The 23,174-nt window shown below is 34.9% G+C and overlaps 1 protein-coding gene across 38 annotated transcripts in view; it reads left to right on the top strand.

Annotated features, from left to right (window-relative positions):
* LOC147064624 (rho GTPase-activating protein 21-like) overlaps positions 1 to 23,174 on the top strand; it is a 466,312-nt gene that overhangs the window by 392,140 nt on the left and 50,998 nt on the right. For 6 of the 38 annotated variants that reach the window (XM_085957804.1, XM_085957800.1, XM_085957801.1 and 3 more), the window contains exons 3-14: positions 509 to 757; positions 1,641 to 1,892; positions 2,812 to 4,109; positions 5,645 to 5,859; positions 6,059 to 6,154; positions 7,125 to 7,205; positions 10,679 to 11,128; positions 12,326 to 12,397; positions 13,972 to 14,086; positions 18,400 to 18,486; positions 21,177 to 21,300; positions 21,724 to 21,804. In XM_085957804.1, the coding sequence (XP_085813930.1) occupies positions 509 to 757; positions 1,641 to 1,892; positions 2,812 to 4,109; positions 5,645 to 5,859; positions 6,059 to 6,154; positions 7,125 to 7,205; positions 10,679 to 11,128; positions 12,326 to 12,397; positions 13,972 to 14,086; positions 18,400 to 18,486; positions 21,177 to 21,300; positions 21,724 to 21,804 (3,120 nt within the window). The remainder of the gene's footprint in view (positions 1 to 508; positions 758 to 1,640; positions 1,893 to 2,811; positions 4,110 to 5,644; positions 5,860 to 6,058; positions 6,155 to 7,124; positions 7,206 to 10,678; positions 11,129 to 12,325; positions 12,398 to 13,971; positions 14,087 to 18,399; positions 18,487 to 21,176; positions 21,301 to 21,723; positions 21,805 to 23,174) is intronic. The other 32 variants (XM_085957805.1, XM_085957803.1, XM_085957831.1 and 29 more) reach the window with 10 other exon arrangements.

The following is a 23,174-nucleotide window of genomic DNA, read 5'->3' as shown; positions in this document are numbered from 1 at the left end:
CGTGGGGACTGGGAGATGCGAGATGCACTGTTCTGCCGCGCTATTCTTGACGTCTGTCCGCCCAATCGCAAATATCTTCAGGCCAATTAATACAATCTGCATAACTGATATTTGCGCGTCCCTTTTCTTGATAATCCGCTACGTGCTGTATAATTATTATTCGAAACGAATGGCCAGCTACCAACGTGGTGTTTATTTTATTCAATTTGTGGGGAGTTTTACAGCCTCCATAGCTGATTGGCAACATTTTTATCAGAATAAAAATAAACTAGCAACACTCAGCTTTACATGGCACACGTATCATGGGATGCGTATCAAGCTCTTGGCCTCAAATCACAGTTAGATAAAAAAAAAAACACATTTTTTCATTTAAAATTACTTACGTGTTTTTGATTTGAGGACTCCAGATTTGGTATATTAGTTTTTATATTTCTGTTTAACGTGAATCCATTCCGATACAATATTTTTCAGATGAGTCATATTAATGATTGTTGTCTTCTCCTTTCAGCAGCAAGCGGCGCTAAGAGCACCCCCCGGTGCGCCGCCCGCGGGCACTTCCGCCCACTTCCCCGGCCAAGGTCAAGGCCAAGCCATCCACCGGCCTCAGCAGCAGCAGCAGCAGCAGAGGCCTCAACCGCCGCCTCGCACCCGCACCCAGCCGACCGATCCCAGGATCCACCTACTCCAGCGCTCGGAGGGACATGGCTTCGGATTTACGCTTCGTCACCTCATCGTTTACCCGCCTGAATCCTATTCGGTATAGTTTCTATTATCTATTATTTAATAACTACGCTTTATAATACCTAGTATGTATCTAGATCAGCGGGTTAAAACTGGAAACCTATATGGCATTAGATAGGTAGGTACCTATAAAATCAGGTTCTATACATAAAGGTTATAGGTATTCGTAGACTTTTTTTAAACAATGAAGTACCTATTTGGTAAATTGAATAGTAGCGGGAGTTTTACTTGTGGGGAGAATTTGCAAGAGAAAAGCAAGGAATGAAGAATTCAGTTATCAGACATCGCCGCCTACTATGCACTGTTTCTTTTGTTTATGTCAAAAGAGTTTAAATTTTTCTTGACAACGTTACAGTTACAGCTCGTCCAATGTTGATGTATTGATGTGTGTTTGGAGTCAGAGTGTGGAGCTAATAGGTTGTGTAAGTGGCCAACATCCATTTCAAGTAAAAACAAAAATCTGTTAATACAAACCTCCGCCCCTTCGAGGTCCATATTATCGAACATCTTAGGATCGAACATCGGGACATCGAATTTGTTTTGTGATGGCGTCGGAGGAATATATTCTTAAATCGTGTAAAGATGACTAAAAACGTTCCGCATGTACTTGAAAAAGAAAACATGTCAATGAATATACTATTATTATTACGAATATAATAATAAACATAACATTAAAAGGACGCATGTTGAATTTTTATGACAAATTATATTTCGTTCGGCTCGCGTCATTTGCACAATCCGCGCATCGCCTACGATCTTTTTAGACCATGCCTCAGCTGAAGTATAGCCTTAATCAAGTGTTTTGGCATATTCAGATTGTTGTCGAACGTCCTTGAACGAGCTTTCCAGCTCGGAGAAAGTAATGTCATATTATGTAATTGGGTAATTTTGTTTTTCAGGATCTGTTCTACGATGGGCGGCACGCGGCCGTGGGCGCCGTCGATGAGCCGATGGACACGATCTTCGTGAAGAGCGTGCTGTCGGGCGGCGCGGCGCACAGGGCGGGCGTGCGGCCGGGCGACCGGCTGCTCGCCGTCGACGGGCACTCCGTCGCCACCTGGCCCTACGCGCATCTCGTGCACTACATCCAACGCGCGCCTCGCCTGCTCAAGCTGCACGTCGTGCCCAAGGAGGCCGACGTGCTACAAAAGGTTTTTTTTAAACATCACAAGTGCGATAATGTTACAATTATAATAGATCTCAATTGAAAAATTTGGGAAAATCCTGAAAAATCCGTGAACTTTATTTAATTAGATAGTATCATTATGTATTCCATCTTTTCTTGTTATATACATACACATAGGTCATATAAAATAGTTTTATGCTCTAAAATATTATTACATTGTGAACCTCATCCTTTTCAAACGTTATTTTAATAACCATATACTTAGCCATTTTTCCGCTACGTAAGATATTTGTGGTTATTTAGGTTATTGTAATTTCGATTTATTTATTTATTTGTCAACATGTACATCATACATTTCATTATATTTCGATTTAACACAATTCTTTTGAATATATTTCTTAAAACTTTCTATTGGACCTTGTGATTGGCATTTATTTTGTCTATCTATATTTGTCACGATAATATTTATAAGCTACATGAATTTTGAGGACCATTCTTTCCCATTCAATAATAATGCTAAAATAATTGAAAAAATATCAATTTTGTGTTATACAAACACAACTTTAGAATTAAGCAAGGCAGAGCAAAGAAGAATGTCCTAGCTCAAAAATCTCACGAGACCGTTTGACGTCAGAATTCATTCAGGATATTGGAAGACAGGAAAAAGATTGCCAACATCATTACCCACATCTCGTAACAAATATGGCATAAAACGAAAAGAATTTTTCATACCCACCTTAAAATCGAATGTTTTCAATTGACAACAAAGCACTGAGCACCACTGCCTTAAAAATATAAACACCATTATCTCAATATTATTATAGGTACTTAATGTATTTTACTAATAGGGCACACTTAAACACTAAAACCACTACTGATAGATATTATTACTACTTATAGTAGAATCAACACTCAATCTAAATTTTTTTTTGTCTTGTTCTCAGTACTTCAGTGAGGCTGCATACAACCCCGAAACAAATCAACGACCTCAGAATAAATCTCGAGAAAGACGAACGAGCACTGGTGAAATGCCCCTGGCGAGAGAAACCCTCGGGATGGCGGCAAACGGATCCGCGGGGGGTGCCCACACCCCGTACGCCACTCCCGCCCACCTCCACTACCGCCCCATCAACCCCGATAACATCAGGCCCCTCGATTACTCCGCTCCCGCAGAACAACAGCCCAGACTGACGATGGACCGCCGGAAGATAGACACCAGGAATAATATACCTGACAACGGCATCCGCGAATTCATGGAGCGGATTCATCCCGGCATCCTTCCCGGTTCAGGGTCGGATATAAGCGCCAAAGCCGCCGAAGCCCGTTCTCATGTTCCTTTGAATGACGCCACTCGAGCCATGAGACGATCCAGCGAAGGAGCCCGAATACAAGCCGAATCCTCCCCGTATTACGGTTCCCCGCCTTCCAGTCCCTTCAATTCTTCGCGAGATTCCAATTCTGTTTACAACAGCGGGGAGTCGATGAACTCGTACAGAAATCATAGGCCTCATGTCGGAAACGATTACCCTGCCTCGTCCACCCCCCTCAATCAATTGCGGCTCACCAACAGTACCAATGGAAGAGTTTTGCAATACCCAGACAATCTACCGGCGCAATATACGAATAGGTTTAACTACGATGATAGACGTGAATCGAACACTTCGTTGACTTCATCCGCCGCTGAGAGCAAAGACAGTATGAGCTCATACGAATCCATCTCCACCGTGACGGGCCAGGAGACAGACGATTCGATATTCCTGTCCAGAATAAGGAAAAGCCTGGAACAGAAGGAGGCGTTCTTGAGGAGACCGAGTCAGCCGACAGGATGGGTCACACCCGACGATCCCACGTCTGGAGTGATTCAGCAGAAGGAATTCTATCCACGTCCGCAGAAGCTTCATAAGTCTGTATGGCCTCCTTCGTATCCCGCCGATCATTCCCTGTTGAAGGATAAAGAAAATATTCAAGATAATGTGCAACCGGTGTCAGACTTTAGTGCAATCGATGGTGAGATTGTTAACCATGCGGGTGCAGTGCAGTCCAGTGATCCTTTGAGTGGTGCTGTGAATTCGGACTCTAATAAGTCTAGTGCTGCGAAACAGAAGCACGATAAGAATGCTTTTGTTTGTACTTTAAGTAAAATCCACGAAAACACTTCTGTGTCCAATGACAGCTGTGGGAGTATGACAAATGGTTCGCCTGCATCTCCTAATTCATTAGAAGCCATGCTACAAGATAAAAGGTTTGCAGGAATTCTTACCTATTACATGGTTTACCTACTTTAAGAATATACCTAATAGCTTGAATCACTAAAAATCACAGTAAAATAAAGAATGGCTTAACCGGTTGGCTGCCAATGCCGTCTTAAGATGCGAACATTTCCGTGAACAGAACGGAACGCCTCTCATACAAAAATGACGTCTTTGGATGTCCCGCTTTAAACAGGATTTTACTAATGTAAATCAATTATTTTAACGTTTTTTTTTTAAATTTTTTGTGTTGAACACATAACGACATATATTGGGAATATCAAAAACTTAGAATTGAAACAGAATTCTTTTTACCACTTGAAAATTGATTTTTATTTTTTATTTTTGCAATAAAATTTAACTTGTAAGGTACTGCCATACATACACCTAGCGGCAGTAAATAGGTTAATAAATTTGCAAGATTGACATCATTTTTCAATTATAATTTTGATTTTTCTTATTTATATATTTTTTAAGGCTTACAAAATAACGTGTCTGGATGAAAATGCTCCACGAACAACGTATAATTTTTTTATCTCGGTGCTATAGAGATGACGTATACGGTCATCTCTTTCGATAATTTGTATACAATATAAATATTTTACCATCCAAGAATACTGCTTTTTTCAATAATATTCATTCAATAATAATATTCAGTTTTGGATTTGTAATGCATTTATGATAACCTTGAGAACATAATATCATATTTTGATAAATATGAAGATCTATTTAGTTTTGCTTCAAAATTACTTTATTGCTGAAGATAACGCATAATCGCATATTATACACGATGACATATCTGCTATCATGCCATGTCTTTTTTCATAAATCTGCTCATTAAAAATTGAATTACATCATATGAAATTGATATTTGCGCTCGACAAACTCAACTTGAAAAAGTCTCTTTTGCTCTGTGAGTACTCCAGCCATTAAACTACTGACGCAAGGGTGTTTCTTGTAGGATGTTATTGAGGATGTTCTCAAATTCCAATCAATACATGGTTACCACCTTTGTAGTTTAAATACAGGTAATAACGTTACTAAATTTGATTCATAGATGGCGTCAGGATTGCTCCAAACATTTAAGCCTGACTTTTTAACCAGTGCGACTGGAATTTGTGTAGACCGTTGAAACTAAAGATGAAAAAAAGACAATTTTATTTATTTTTTATTTATTGAGTATTAGGGAATTCTAAATTTTCAGACTTTTCCAATCTTTTTTTCGTGACGTGATCAAACAGGAAATACACACAATGCCTTGCACCGCGCGCATAAGTAAAGCGGTCGGACTCCAGTTTGACAACATCCTCAGTTATGTAGCAGCTTTATGATAAGAGCAACTTTTTGAATCTCACCTAGCAAGCAATAGATGCTTTGAATCCCACTCCGTCCATAATTATTCCAGGAATTTCTTAATAGTTGTGTTTCTGAGGCTATGTTTTTTCATTAGAGAATGCTACATTCTTTAGTATTATCTATATATATACTTATAGACTTTAAATAACTGTTTTTCATTATTAATTGTTAGGTATCCAATAGCCCCAGAGGTTCAGATAGTCACAAACAGAACCAAGCAGTTCGAGTCGCAGCCACCAGGAGACAGAACGGCCATGTACAAAAGTGAGCTGGCTCGTCTCAGTACCAAGAAACCAGAACCCACTGTCGCCCTTAGAAGAAAAGAATTCGAATCAAGAGGGGGGAAGAGAGACGCCAAAAGTTTGGAAGCGCAACAATCCTTAGAAGGTAATAATATTTTTTGAAACTATGCTTATTATATCAATGAATTGAACCAACACAATCGTAGACCCTTCCGAATCTACCCGGCCCACACCACTGCTCTAGATTCACGCAGTTGTAGAGTCAAAGATATTTGTGTTATATTTGGTTTAACTTGTTATTTTCCTATGAACACATGACTGACTCCATTTTGGTCTTTTTACAGATGCCGATATGACTGATCCTAATCTTTCCGGCAATCAAATGGTGATAACTGGCAGTAAATATTTGACTTGTCCTCCCCCTGAAGGGTACAGTCCTGGTAAGATCATTTAAAAATATCATTTCTTGAATCCTCGTTCCTACTTTATTGTTTTGATAAGTTCAAGCAAGTCACCTCAACATATCCAGAAACTCATGCCATAAGCAGCAACCTTTAATCTTTAGCCTTTAGCATAGACAACCAAAATGATGAAGTCGAACATAGATAATGAAATTTGTACATTTGAAACAAATTATGAAGATTTTTTAGCTATTGACATGGTACAAAAAGAACACATATGTGCAAACCTTTGCTTATTGTTTATGTTCTTGTCAAAAAGTAAATGTTATCTCACCTAATCTCACCGATAGGGCCATATTTAGACTGCTTTGCTTCGTGCGTGATGCCACAAGCAGATCGCATGATTATCCCTGCATTTTCGGTTGCACAAACAACTTTTATGGTTGAACGACGATTGTTGGAGTGGTTGCAGTGAACCAAAAATCCTGGAAGTATGGAAATATGTCATTAGCAGCCTTCAATATGGATTATAGATGGCATGGCATGGTGTCAGTATACTTCTTCAGTTTGAGACATGGCAATAGAAGTGAAAATATTATTTGGACTGGTTTTCCAATTCTCATACCTACATAATTATAAGATTGTGCATATATTTCAGATTTATTTCTTTACATGAGAGAACATTACAAATTACAAATTCAAGATACTAAATGGTGCAGGAAGTACATCGAATGAAATAGATCCTGAATTTCTAACACAACATCAACCAAAACTCAATCTCACACAACCAGAATATATTGATATCTACAGGAATTTGGATTACACAGTTATTGCTCTCCCATTGACCTTTTTTATCGTTTTAATACTACAACAGGTTGTGAGGCCCAATTACAGTTTAGTTTTAGACCTTGGAAGAATAAACAACTGATGCTCCCGGTTTCTTATATTGTTATCAGAGATAGTAGCAAAAATGGGAGAGTTCTCATTTACTTTATCTACATTGTTTTAGAATCTGAACGAGTTCCTGTGAGGATGAGATCAAACTCAACAGGAAGCGAAGGTTTACCAACGAGAAGAACTCATGCATCAGGTATAGACATCTTCACTATTCACCGAGCTTTCCTAGACATACTGTTTCTTTTTTGCACCTCCAAACGCACAGCCTTTGGCTTTGGTAATGTTAGATAATACGATTTCTATTATATTGGGGAAAATAATAATGACAGAAGGAAAATTAATTTTTATATGACTGAAATAAGTCAATATATCGTCGGTGTTTTGTAAAAAAGGGTGAATAAACCATTTTGGCGAAATCGAGATTTTAATGGAAAAAACAATATGTACCTCACTTGCTTTGTTGTGCAAAAACGACGAATTTGTATCTCCACAAGAAAGTACTTAAAAAAGATAATAGTAAGGGTGAATATTGTCGCTTAAGAAACAACACCGCGGAAGTCAATTAATTAAAATTTTCAGGGGAAACAAAAAACGTCTCAAAAAATTGAAAATTGATACCTTTTAACACAAAAAAAAATAAGTTAAAAGGTATCAATTTTCAATTTTTTGAGACGTTTTTTGTTTCCCCTGAAAATTTTAATTAATTGACTTCCGCGGTGTTGTTTCTTAAGCGACGATATCCACTTGTGACAGATAAAAAGCAAATGTGATATATTAGGCCTTTTAAAATATTATATTATAAAGACAGTATTCCTTTTAAGCCTTATTATAAACTTGTTAGACATTTATAATCATCCACAGGTAATTAATAAATAAATGTCAAAAGTTAAAAATCCTCTCCTGTAAAATAGCATTTTGGTTAATTCACCCTTTTTACAAAACACCGACGATATGTACCTACTCTTACTTAGTTTCCCTAATATATAGACTTCAACAGAATATTTTATAATTAAAAATCATTTTCAATTTGGAGTACATGATCAACCATCTCCACGTCTGCAAACATTTTAATAACACCGAAAGAAATAATTCACAAAGCTTCTATTTTTATATTTATTACCCTAGATTTAAATGCCAAATATGCTTTCGGTAAAGGGTCTGCAAAATATCAAATCAGTGTCAATAAATTAACATTTTTTTTTGTCTGGATAGGAATTCTTCCTTTTTAGTTAATTTGACTAATATTAGACGATCTTTTGTCGCAACATCTGTTGTAAGAATTATTGAAGATGTTCCTGTCACTTGGATTGACAACTGACGAATCAAAACACCAGGAATTTACTGGCTTGAAGAATCGTTTGTCAAGTCAACCGTTTCTTCATTTTCACGCTGCACCTTATTTCATAGTAAGAAACATTAATAAACAGTCCAATGTGCTCTCAACCTTCTTGCAACAGCTTCACACACTCAAACGAGGTGTATCTTTCAGTGTCTCAGCGCTGGTTTCTTACCGGGAATATCTCGAGAGCGATTACCCAAAACTTATTTGTTTTTTATTAGTTTGTCCATTTTTCTCCAAATCTGGGCATATATTCTTCTACAGATTGGATGTTACTTAACAGACAATTTTACGATAAATGGTTTTCACTCATTCATTCAATGGCTTCGGAGACACTTGTTCTGCCACTATACCGCTGTGTATGTCTTAAATGAAACTACATACATACCTAAATAATAGAAAAGTTACAAAGTGTTAAGATCGACTCGGTCTCCGTGCCATGATTTTTAAACATAAAATAATATCTGATTTGATTTGAGTAATTCTCCCTGTTCCTTACTCAACATTGGACAATCCTATAGGACATAATATTCATCCTTAATTTATCAGTTTTAATCTTTCTTTGCGTCCTCAAAATTCCTTGGACTGACTGGGTGACAAATGTTTACGTTCTCAAACGAATGGGAAAGGACCAAGAAGTCCTACAGTATCTCGGCCACATTATGAGATGACAAAAGCATTCCCCAACAAGTTGGGTGACAAGTCACCCAAGGAAAGGTCAATCGTAAACGTAGCAGAGGATGTTGTCACATTCCGTGGCTTAAGAACCTCCATGATTTGCACAAGTGCACCTCCATCGATATAGCATGATAAGAAGAAGAATCTTTCTTCAATGACCGAAATTGAATTGGTCTGAAGATATTAGCTGTATAGCAGAACTCAATTAAAAAATGAAATATATGAACACCTTCGGCACACCTAGATTATTTTTAAATATGTGTTTATATTATGTATATACCCGATTGTGTCGAAATACAAAGAGGCAATAAAATTTAAAAAAAATTGATTTGATTTGCATTTGCATATTCTTTACCATCCTCACCAAGTTTAGCTTGATAATAGATATTTTATTTGTTCAAAAGATTCTTCATTACAATATTATAATGATGTATCTATTGTACTTACAATTTCCCTATTGCAATAATCCCTTGCCATTTAAATATATTTGTAATCAGAAATAAACCTCTGTCACTCTGTTATTATTTGAGAACTGATTACTAACTCATTAATGGCAAGCGATTATTGTATGACCATTTTTTAATCATGATGTAAATGATACAACTACTAGCCACAATGTAGGTTCTAAAATCTCATCACGCCATTGTAAATAAAACACTGATACTTATTTCTCATTTCTTGTGAATATCAGCTCTGTGGTGCAGTTCTATTAATTGTATTTTTTTAGCAAGACTATATTATATTGTTTTCCAACGGTTAAATTGTTATTCCTCAATAGTAGCATGTATTCATAGATTGAATACCTACGTTTTTAATTCTCAATCTGATTATGCTAATCTGTAATTTGGTTATGTATGTCTTTTGACAAATGATGCGTCTATTTTCAAAACCGATTCAATGTACACATTTCAATGTTCTATGTATCTATTTGAGTTATTTATGTTTACAAATGTTTCGGTGTATAAACCCATCTTCAGTATGGTCGACTATAACTCGTCCGGTCTTCTTAAGTTATAGTCAAACGCTTCGAAGACGGGTTTATAGCCCGAATCATATATGTCAACATAAATAACTCGGGATAAAATTAGAATCAACAAAATAAAAAACTTCATTTCAAAACCATTATAAAAGAGTTCAATGTAAACTCCAGTTCAATTAATATGTAAATTTTTATTAACCATTTAACGCAATTGTAATAAATTTAAAAATAAATATTTGGATGTATCAGCATTTATTTGTATAATAGTGTCAAGTTTTCAAACATTTTTTTTTGACAAGTTTGAAAATTATAGATCATTATGAATTGTGTGAAATTACATTACACAATATGAAATATGTTGTTAGATTTTGACTATATGTGGACTTTTCAGTTTTTGGAAATCGACGCCTCAAATGACACAATTTTTTAAACATAAACAGATGAGAATGCTTTTAAATAATATGTACATGAAGCGCATTTCTTTTTGTAAATTACTATTTCCACGATCACTTCCATCTTAATGAAGAGCAAAGTTTTGCTTTGTAACCGAGTTCAGTTTTTTTTATCCGTGGCGAGGATTATCAAAATATGGTTGTCGAGGCTTTAATCTTCACCCCGCTGTTCGCTTTCAAGCCCCATAAGATTTTTTTGTTGTTGTGCTTATGTCAAGATGGCAGCTACGTGAAGAGAAGATTTGCGCTCAGCAAAGAGGACATGGAGGCGTTAGTCAAGGAAAACGGAATCGGCAATGAAAACAATTGCAACGGACGCGTAGCCCCTCAATGTGATAGCAAACAAGTTCCTAATGGCTTTAACAATGTCAACCGTGATAGTAATAATATAAGTAAGAGCAAAAACGAAAGCTCGATTACCGGGATGAAGTCAGGGGATCAGAAAAGAGAAAGGAAGCCGGAAGCGATGGCCACACTCTCGCCGGAGAACAGCTTAAAGCGAGATAATCACAGTACTGTGAGAGATAAGAAGCCGGAGAGGCCGAATCAGTTGAGCCTGGCTCCGGGTGGCAGTTTTGTCTTTCCCGGCGGGCTGGGAGGGCTTCTGGCGTTCGCGTCGTCCCCCACCACGCCTTCATCCCCCCCTTCGCAGCCTCACTCGCCTTCAGGTCAGCTCACTTCCTCTCTCGCTGGACTGGAATCTTTACTTTAGTTGCATCTCCGCTCTGGCATGGACGCATGGCATTCACTAACACCTCCATCAATATTGTTATTCCAATGTTAATTATCAATTAGTTATTTTTATCCATAATCTAACTTGGAAGCATCACTTACAATATTTCTAATAGATCCTTTATTATAGATTTTTTGTTCAGTTGAGTACTATATCACCAACAGATTATAATACTATTAAAAAAAAGAACACAAAGCTATTTAAAAGAAATAAAGTCACTTATTTACCAAAATTGTCAGGATGGGGCTAATCACTTAGCTTTAATGGATGCACGTATGCTTGGTGAGATATGATTGATTTACAAGTTCGATTGTGGATTATAATTTTGTTAATAACTGTGTACCAAAGGTATTGAAATATAATATTGAATGGATTGTTTAATGGCTTTTCTCTATGACAATCATAAGCTAAAGATAAACTGACATTGATGTCGTAAAAAAATGGCTATTATGTATTAGGTATTTGAACAGTCCTCAATAATTAATGGAAAATAACCTTGTATGTGCATTTCTTATTAATTTTTATTGAACTAGCTACTAGACCAAAATGTGTATCGCTTTAGATGCTTTTGAATGCTTCCTTCATACTTTGTTAATATTTCCACGCATATTCATTTTATTAACACATCTTTTTTATGGTAGGAATATGTATTGTGACCAGAATGCTCTTAAGTTTAAGGTGTGTCTCTCAATTCTTAATACCTTGTTGTACTTGAAATATTTAATTGTTGATTTATCCCGTGTCAACTAAGGATGTTTACTTGTAATATTTTGTATTGCAAATAAAAATTGCACAGTAAATACTAACCTTATTATATCGAAGACGTCTGGCTTTTTAACCAAAGTATTCTTTTGTACTCTGAAATACTTCTTTTTGTGTACATTTCCCTAAATCTAATTCTATTGATAAGAAAGAATTCGTTAAAAATACACTGTAAAATCACACATATTATATAATATATACCTACTATGTTGTATTCTATACAAATTATTAAATTACTACTTAAATGTCCAATATGTTCTCAATGCAAACTTTTTTTGTCTCATATTTCTCAAATTACTGGTTTATATCCTGCGTTCATTATTTAATATTAAAGAAAGATTTTATTGAATGCTTTTATAAATATAAATAGACATTCTGTTTACAGGTATTTCAATGGACGATGGCGTCATACGGAGACAGAAGAATGCTTCAAATCTCGGAGGTAATGTTCAATTTTTTATTTCCACTACTTGTCCGGTAAAGGATGTCCAAAAATTCAACAATGTTAGTGATATAAAATTAGTTAAGATCACATTAGTAGAGCTTTGCTAGTGCATCAATAATATCTACTCTTGCAGGGTTTAGTTGAGTGAAGCAAAGTTTCTCAATCTTTCTTAGATTGTTGATATTAGTAAACTATAAGTCAAATCTCAGGCTTCTTATTTTGTATTATATATGGACCAAAAAGTTTTTCTTTACTGATGCATAAATATTGATTTTTTACACAAGATTATCAAATGGGATTGATTGATTATCTAATGGGAATTTGCCAATGATATCATTGATGGACAACGCACTCAGTACAGTAGCTAGCAAGTAAATATAGCGTAGCGCCATTCGCACATGTATAGGTAGACGTCACGCAATTTCCATTATGCGATATCACGCATCGAGAATTTATAGCAATATCACCTTTATTGTAATGGCGTTAGAACAGTTTTTCTAGTGTCAATGTTCATTTGAGCGAACCCGTTCGAACCGAACCATTCGGCAGACCCGACAAAGAGCATCGGGAATTTATAGCAATATCACCTTTATTGTAATGGCGTTAGAACAGATTATGCCATTCGGCAGACCCGACAAAAAAGTGAGTGTCATTTTTTTGTCTAGATGCTTCGTCCATATTAATGTCATTGGAATTTGCAGATCTTTTTAAAATAAATAATCAATTTAGGTTTGACTGAAAATAAATAACATTCCATACTATTAATATTAACCCTTTCTCTAACTTAACTAAAAAATTTTCTTTCGTCTTATGCAGGAATTATTGCATTACCGTACCTGTTTCACAATATAATAGTACAGTAGACTCCCGATTTTCCGGGCACGGATAATGCGGATAATCCGAACTCTAGTTTTTTTCTTTTAAAATACTACATATATTATACATATCTAAAGCAGAGAATTATTTTTACATGTTTAATACTCATTATTTATTAAGAAAATCTGTGACTTTGGTTTGTTTGCAGGAATCTTTCTAATATCAGATCAAATTTTCCTAAGCGAGGTTCATGTTTACGAAAGCAAACGATTTTTTTAAAATTAAATTCATGCACAGATAATCGAGAATTTACTGTATTTTAATACTTAAATGTCAGTTTGCCAATATATACATAGATTTATTAATTGGTACTTCTTTCGGCACTCTTTGGTAGTCGTTTTATCGATGATTTAACAAATAGGTAGCGAAAATAATTGCATGCCGACTGAAATATAAAATATTTTAGAACTTGTGACGTATTCTAGTAGGAATCAAATTTAAATTGTTTGCCTACACAATATTGTCCTTCATATGTACATGAATATGCTACATTTAAAACTGGAAAACGGCATCTGAGGACTAGAGGAGTAAAGATCTTTACTTGGCTAAGTCGTGGATCTATCCAGACTATGAAGACGTGACAATATAAGTAATCTATGAATTTTTTGCAATTCATAACAATGATAAAGTATCCATTGCGTCATTTGATATTATTTGCTTTCAATGTGTAGGTAATGTGTATTTGAAATTTTTAGATGAAGAAGAAAGAGCGATGCGACGGGTTTCTTATCTGAAAGCGACATGGGGTGACCGTGTCCATGCAGACAGCGATCAGGAGCTCAGCGATACCGAAAGCCAACTCCTCAAGAGGTGAGAATAATATCCGCATCCGTTTGACAATCTTCAGCATTAAATTTGTGCCCATAGACATCTAACAATAGTACCAAACAGTTATTTGACAAAATTATTAATGTGAATGTGAAATGAAGGATTATTAATATTGACAGAATATGCCAAGTATGAGATGTGTATATTTTTTTATGTCCAGAAAGTGTTGAAACAAAACGCAAAGTGTCCGCGGTATTTCAAACTGACATCATGAATGCCGTATTCTAACTCTCCATTTTAGTGCATACATGAAATTAATGAAAGCACTATAAATATTATTAGGATTGTCGAAAACATTGCGTCATTAATGCAGTTATAATTCCTTGTAACTAATGCCACCATATTACATGTTATTAACTACTTTGCCGAATGAGCTACGATATTAAAGCATAAAATTTATTAATTTAAAATATGAGTTTTTAAATTTTACTTTAGTTAGGTAAATACATAATAATATAGAGTAGGCAACCTTTTCTCACAGGAAGGTCACATTAAGTTGGCCATAACCTAATATAGCCTTCAAGAAGCTTCAATGAAATGCTCTTCAGAATGTACATTATATTACAGAAATCTAACTAGACATTGTGTACTACTAATTAACATAAAATCATTTTATTAAATTTGATATAATTTCGGTTTAGAACCAATATATCAGTGGCGAGGGGTGGAGGTAGGCCCTTAAGATTTGCAATACATAGTGCACACTAACTTTGTCAGTCAAACTTACTTGTTTCCATAGAACTAAGAATACAATTTGCAGATGGTGCTAGTAGTTTTTTTAAATTCAATTAAACCCTGCCTAACCAAACCATAATATTTTAAGTATGCTATGGGCGATCCGATAAAAATAGTGCATACTTTTTCAGTCATACTTATTTGTTTTCGTTGAATGAAGAATACATACAATTCAGATGATGTTGGTTTTTTTTTTTTTTTACTTAACCTGATAGCTGCCCGTAACGTAACATTTACGTCATGCACAGCGGCGATTCAGGCGCCCGTACCGTACGATATACGCCGAGCCGTTCTACGCGCTTGTATGAGTCAAATATTTATTTATTTAATTTTAAAACGTGTAACTACATTTCTGATCAGACCTTGCAAGCAAAAAACATTTGTACGGCGCATACATCGCGAGAATAAGGGAATTTCCCGAGAGGCCAAATCAGGGTTAGCTCAAAATTCCCCTGCACACTGGGATATCTTGTACAATAGGCAGTTGGTATGATTCGATAGTGATGAGTCAGTTGTCGCCGGAATATCATTTAGTCGGGATGCTAATTCGGAATGCTTTCTTATTCAGATTTGCGTTATAATTGGAATGTTTCCAATGTTTTTACATTGAAATTTAATTTCTATTGAGTGACCAAGTGTTTTTATTTATATTTCATATACAATTTGCGTATAAAAAAGTGTTATATTTACGAGTTTTGTTTTAGATTTTACCTACTAAACTTGAATGAAAAGAAAGATTTTCGATGTTTTTAGATAGAAATTGACAAAGAACTAAGTGTTGTGACTATTTTTCATTTGTATTTCGGATTCGATTTGCGTATACAAAGTGTTTTATTTACGAGTTTAGTTTTACAAATTTTATTATTCAAAATGGATGAGATCGACGAAGTTGGTGAAATCGATAACCTTATCGAAACAGTTGAATCTGAAGACGATGGAAGTGATGATTCGGATGTCGAACTTGAGGAAACTTTGGAAGTCGATGAAAGTGAAATTATCACACCGGAATCCACTGAAAGACCGACATTTGAGTGGAAATCGGATATGTTTGAGCCACGCGCATTTTCCTTCGATGCTAACGTTTCGGGATGCAAAGCTGATAATTTGACTTCGGATGCACTCGAAATGGACTATTTCAAATGTTTCATCGATATTTCTTTTGTTGAAATGTTAGTCCGAGAGACCAACAGACAATTTGTATTTGCCACAAAAAATATCACAGTTTTGAGTGATCGTCTACGGCGATGGGTAGACTGCACAATTGATGATATGTACACATTTTTGGGGCTGTGTATGCTAATGTCAAGGAATTCACGGAATAAAATATCTGAACACTGGTCTATCCACAGATTGTTATTTTCACCATGTTATTCCGAAACCATGTCCAGGAATCGTTTCGAACTGATGCATCGAATGTTGCATTTTTGTGACAATGAAACGCAGGTTCCCGGAGATCGACTATATAAAATTAGACAGGTCCTGAAGGAACTGAAAATTTCTTTCAAGCAGTACATGTGTCCATATCAGAACATATGTATTGATGAGAGTCTTCTCCTTTTCAAAGGCAGACTTTTATTCCGCCAATTCATCAGGACGAAGGCTAGTCGTTTCGGAATAAAAAATTTTGTAATGGCTGATTGCAAAACTGGTTTTGTCTTAGATGTAATCATTTATACCGGAAAACAAACTGAAATTGAGAAAAATAATTACATCGGTATATCGGGCAACGTGGTGGTAACGATGCTTGGACCATACTTGGAACTAGGGCATACATTGTACATTGACAACTGGTACAGCAGCCCAACGTTATTCAAGTATCTTTATGATCACCGGACGAATGCCTGTGGAACCGTAAGGAGAAACAGAATTGGGATGCCCAAATTTACTAAGAAATTGAAAAAAGGGGAAACCGATACATTCCATACTGACGAAATTATGGCTTTGGCGTGGAAGGATAAAAAGGATGTTACAATGTTGTCCACAATTCACAACAATACTTTCAAACCTACTGGAAAAGTAGACTATAAGACTAAAATTCCGATTTCCAATTCCGAATGCATTGTTGATTACAATAAAAACATGGGTGCTGTGGATCGTAGTGATATGATAATTTCTTCTGTAAATTCGACAAGAAAAACTGTCAAATGGTACAAAAAACTTTTTTTCCATTTGATAGATTTATCTCTGCTGAATGCCCATGTATTGTTCCAACAAAAAACTGGAAAAAAACAACCGCTGGGTGAATTTCAATTGAAAGTCATCGGACAACTGATCGAAAAACATAAGTTAGAACCAAAAACTCTTTTGAAGCGAAAAGCACCCTTACCCTCTAGGCTAACAGAAAGACATTTTTTGGGTAAAATACCACCTACTAACAATAAAATTAATGCGGCAAGAAGATGTTATGTATGTGCCAATACAAAAAATCAGAAAAGACGGAAAGAAACTAGGTATTTGTGCAAGCAGTGCGACATTGCTCTGTGTTTTGAACCGTGCTTCGAAATTTTCCATACACAAGAAAGTTTTTAGTGATTTTAATGTGTTTAGTATACTTCTTAGTGCTATAAGTATTTATGGTGACATTTTACAAAAATACTATAAAATTTATTTTTCAAAATACTTATATTAAAAAAAAAAAAAAAATCAACTAATTCTTGTAAGTGCAGTGTTGTGACAACCCTACCATACCTGAAAATTTTCAGACATTTTCACGAAATTGTGTATGAAAAACTTTTTCGCCGAACTTCAATTGAGGTCTCATATATGTAAGTGCATTATATTGGACTTTTCACTATTCTTTTAATTTTTTTATAATATAATTAATTCCTGGGCCCTGGGGAGTATACCTAGTACTTTCAGCTGGGCTGTTAAAAGGTTAAATATCAAAAAATATGTAGGTTTAATGGCATAATTTTAGATATTTTATAGATAAACGAATATTTTTTTGACTATTATTACTATGGCTTGGATTATGCAGGGCATAATTGAATTTAAAAAAAATAAATACTATCTACACACTGTAGTCTTCGTTCAATGGAAATAAATAGATAATATGACTGACAAAGTTTAGTGTGCACTATTTATGTCGGATTTTAACATTCTACCTCCACCCTTTGCCACTGCCTGCAATATGTCCTGGGTTAATTCTTAGGTATGACAATTTAATTTAGAATTATTTGTGTTCAGAGCCAAGCTTGTCGTTTAATTGATTATTGAGTATTTGTGGGTATAAAATATTTATTAAGTATAAAATTGTTTTCAATGATTGATTTGTGATAATAGATTGTATTTAGTCTACTGAAGACATCAAAATCAAAATTGATAATATGAAAACTCTGCCATCATTGGTTGAATTCATTTTTTCCACGACCCGGGTTAAGCATTTAAGCATCTTTACCATACCAATTTACCATAGGTTAATATAATTGCTTATTTCATAAATATTGCATTATTGCTTTTGGCGTTATCGGAATTAATTTAAAAATAATTAGAGCTTGAAATAGATTAAGATAATAAGAATGCAATCATATAAATGTAAAAATTGGTCGCAACGGGGATAGCGCTCACAGAAGATGGCGCCCGCCACGCTTCCCAGATGACATTCAGCCGCTCCGGAGACTCTTCGAAGACCTCACCACGCAACCACGGTAACGAAAACAATCAGCAAAACACCCAGCAAGTGTGCCATGAACGCTAAACAAGCTCGCACGCGCGCTCAATCCAACGCTGCAGAATATTTTGTTGTGAAAGGGCTGTCACCTAATCAAACCATCATTTTTTTTTTGTTTATTTATCTGTGCTGTTTTTTTTCACCAGAGTATAAAATTATACTCATTGAAATAATATTGTGAAGTATTACACGTTGATGTAAAAATCTATTTGGATTCTAAGAGAGAAACGCGTTCCCATTTTACCGGAACTTTTCTAAAAGTTTGTATTAACTATTCAATATCAATGTTACCTACTACTTAACGCATCTGTAACATTGTGTTTTTCATTTTTCAAGCTTTCAATAAGCTATACCCTCATAATATATAATTAAAAACACGTTTTCCATTATTTCCAGAGTTGTCACAACTTAAAACAAATCCAAATAGTTTTTTTTTATTGTTCAGTCATCAAGAAATTTGTTCCCGATTTTTTCCTACGTAACATCATTAAATGTTTTGCCATCTAACATTGTATTATAGTGACACTCAGTTCATATTTAGCAGATTTTTGAAAAAATCACATTTTATTAAATTTGTCCTAATAACCCTACAGCTCTTATACAGAATGTGTTTTTCTTATATACTCACTAATAAAATAACAAGTTTTCATTATCCAGATGTAAATATACATTGTTAACAAAAATGTTTTTGTTTTATCATAACCCCGAATTGATCACTTAGCAATCAATATCAATGGTTTGTTTTATTTATTAAATCTGTACACGATAATATTCAATAGAATTCTCCACATACTTCAGTAACACTCTTCAAATTTATAATACTTACATTATAATAAAATAAATGGCTTATTGTCATTTACACTTTCTTCTGTAATTTTTGTCCATAATTGATGATATAAAAAAACAATCTACAAAGCTGATTTTTTCAATTGATTAGACACTATAGGTATACATACAAAATTAAACAATTACTTTTTACTTAATCTGTTCTATCAACTAGCATTAGAATTGAGCCTTTCTCCACAAAAAGAGCGGTTTTCAGTAAATCAGTTCAATTGATATGCCATACATTTGTCTTCACACCAACCAAAATTTATTTATTCTCAACAACAAATGCCACTAGAAATGATAGAGTGGTGATGAGCAGCATTTCGTATCATATTATTAAATGTATGAACTGCCGTATCGTGTTTAATCGATATTATCTTAAAACAAAGATTTCAGGAAACACTACTTTTCCAGAGAGGTGCCCAATTTTGTACAATAAATTATTTTGATATTTAAAACTTGAAAGTTAGAACAATGCAAGTGTACACTCATTACACCAATTGCATAGGCTGTATAGATATTTGATTAATTAATTTAGTTGTTCATCGTAATCTATATGCCCAGGGTAGGCTTTAGCCTCCCCCGGGACTGCTTTCCACTGAATCCTTTCCCTGACCATTCTTCTCCAGTGTCCCAGGCCTCACCATCACAGTTATGTCTTCTCCCAAGCAATTGGGGTCACCTCTTCATCTGCCTCTATCTTTTAATTTCTGGGACTTCAATAACCTGTCAATTCTATTACTATTCTTCAACAAAAAAAACACTCAACATTTTTATCAAATTCTATAATCTATATAACTATTTTTACTTACACGATAAAAAAAAAATCGCTACTGAAGAAATCGATTAATAATCTAATTGGCAACATCATATAATCCAATATAGGTATACTGAGAGAATTGGAGAATCACCAAACAGTGATAGGATTCACAGCATTGGGCTTGTTGATATTTTTTGGCTTATAGCGCGCAACCGACTACCTTTGGAGTCTGCTTTTGAATGGCGGAATGATGGCGCTCAAATTGTCACATATTTTGTTAAATTATTTCATTGTACAAAGTTTCAAATGAATCGCTTCGGCTTTGATATTGGTGTACACGGAAGAATAATAATATTGTGCATTCAAAAATGTACTTATTGTCATTATGAATAGGCGATGATATATACATAATAATATAAGTAATGTTGTACAAAAGCATGCATGAATAGTGTTTTGTACAAATAAATGTCATCAATAATCAATTGTATTTATTATAGGTATCATTTAAGTGGATTTATAAAACAAAAAAACTATTTTTTTGCAGGATATTTTCTTTTCTTAAATTCGTGCCCTTATTTTGTTGATTATATTAAATCAGTTCATATATTTTTTTTATTTAGCCAAAATAAAATAATGCTTTTCTAAAAAGGTTTCGATTATCTCCATAATTTTTGAGTTATTGATATCGATAGTTTTTTCAGGCTTATATAATTTGGGCTAAATACCCATTGTTAACGTAAGTTATATCTAAGCAATTTCTCTCTAAAATAAATAGTATATTAATTAAAAGTTACATCTCACCACACCAATGTCGTGTACAAGGGATGAAACTAATATTTCCGAGAACGCGACCTCTCCACTCCAGCACGATTCTCAAAACGAGCATTAAAGTTTACTGTTTAAATTGATTCTTGTAAGGATGTATTAATTTACAGCCCAAAACCATTGTAATGAAGTTCTACCACGCTATTGCCAGTTAAAACAGCAGCAGTTCGTCATTTTGTGGTGTCATCTTCTTCCACCGTCCTTCAACCACATGTGTATTTTTTGTTATCTAATAATTCCACTTTTCTTACTAGTGATAAGAAGGGTCGTGAAGAGTTCATCCATGAAGCGGGTCCAGTCATCCCAGACGACTTGGAGACAGCTGACATCAGCATGCAAGGAAATGTCCAAGTCAAGATGGTTTTAACCAAAACTAAGGTGAGATCCATCAGACATCTTATAACACTTAATTAACCGTTATCTGTGCATAATTTTCTATATATAGGATAGGCTTTTAGTTGAATGAAAACATAAACATGCATGATTTAGATCCAGGGATTGTTACATATTTATTAAAAAGCAATATGTGCACTTAATGGCATTCGAACCCTGAACCCCTGGCATTAGTGTAATGACTGTAATGTGCTAATAACAAATTTATTTTTTAAATCTACCCACAACTACATCAAAGTTATGAAAACCCTCAAACTTTGCATTATTATTGCCATTCTATGTTGATTATGACAGCCATAGTCAGGTCGTCCAATTCATTACCGGTATAATTAACTTACCTCTTTGAAATATCATGTAGGAAAGTAAATCTTGAATTTCTTTTTTATTAATTCAAAATTGTTTCAACAGCGTGCAAGTGACAGATCGTGGAAGCATGTTTGGGCTGTTCTGCAAGGACCCAAGCTGACGCTGTACCGAAATCAGCACCAGGTAAGACTTCAAATAATCTTTCTCCTTGAAACTCGATTTGATACAATTTTATTTAATAAACATTTAATTTATTTGTTAAATTACTGTTTAATAAAGCTGGAGAATTCCTGATATAAGAAGAGGCGATTGATATATTGTATGGTGCATACCTCTAAGTAGACATGGGTGCACCTAATACAACGATCTATTCCCTCTTACGGGCTACCGGCAAGTCATATCTATAACAACATTGACTGTTTTAATAATTCAGAATGAACCAATGTATCACTGCACATTAATTAAATTTATCGACCAGTATTTCCATAATTGTTACAAATGATTACAATTACAGTACTATCTCAGTAATCCGCCACCCCAAAAACCAGACAAGTGTCCAATTAGTGAAAGCGGCGGATTATAGTGCATACATACAAAATATGGTAAAAATTACAACAGGTATTTGGTAAAAATAGTCTTTTTTTTTTTGAGAAATTTGTACTAGCAAATTACGGTTTTATTTATAATCAAAATCAAGTATTTATTTTACTAAATTATACATACAGTGGTACCCCGATCTACCGTTCTTGCATAAATCGTTTTCCCGCACGGATCGTTCATTTTTGAAAGTCCCGCCAAACACCCATAAGAGCAGTGTTAAATAATCCCGCATTAACCGTTCCCCGGTTTATTGTTTTCCTCGATCTATCGTCTAAATATTATGGTCCCGTCACAAATATTATCCCGACTGACCGTTTTTGTTGAATATTTTTTATTTCGCTTTTGTAGAATTGTTTATGATACATACTATTACAGACCTTTCAGTCGCGGCGCTTGGTTTGTACAGGTCGGTCGACGCTCAGGCTTGCCTCGCATCTCGTATTACAAATTTTTATAAGTCGCAAATAAAATGCCCCCCTAGAAGAAAACTCGAACTCTAGCTGAGAATCTGAGAATAATTCAAGACGTCGAAAAAATCCAGGAGAAAAACAATTTTTTTTTAAAGAAAAAATTATATTTCCCGCATTTATCGTTTTTTTTCTAGGCTCCCTTGAAAATCGTAGAATCGGGGTTTTACTGTATTTATAAACTATGTTCATTATCAAAATATAAATATAAATAAAAAATCACTTGACACAACCAGTTGTTCAGTGAGGCAGATATTCTTGAATGGCTTAGGATTCCTGGCTTTCCCTATCACCAAAAGCTTCAGTTTGTGTGTCCCGGTTGCATTGGAGCACGGCATAATCGCATTTATCGTTTTTTTTCTAGGGTCCCTTAAAAATCGTAGAATCGGGGTTTTACTGTATTTATAAACCAAGTTTATTATCTAAATATAAATCTAAATATAAATAAAAAATCACTTGACACAACCAGTTGTTCAGTGAGGCAGA

This window comes from Rhyacophila brunnea, unplaced genomic scaffold (genome assembly GCF_057557595.1).
Source record: "Rhyacophila brunnea isolate RB1 unplaced genomic scaffold, BYU_Rbru_1.0 scaffold_7, whole genome shotgun sequence".
Classification (NCBI taxonomy): domain Eukaryota; kingdom Metazoa; phylum Arthropoda; class Insecta; order Trichoptera; family Rhyacophilidae; genus Rhyacophila; species Rhyacophila brunnea.
Note: the sequence above shows the minus strand (reverse complement) of the source record. Positions and strands in the feature narration are given on the sequence as shown.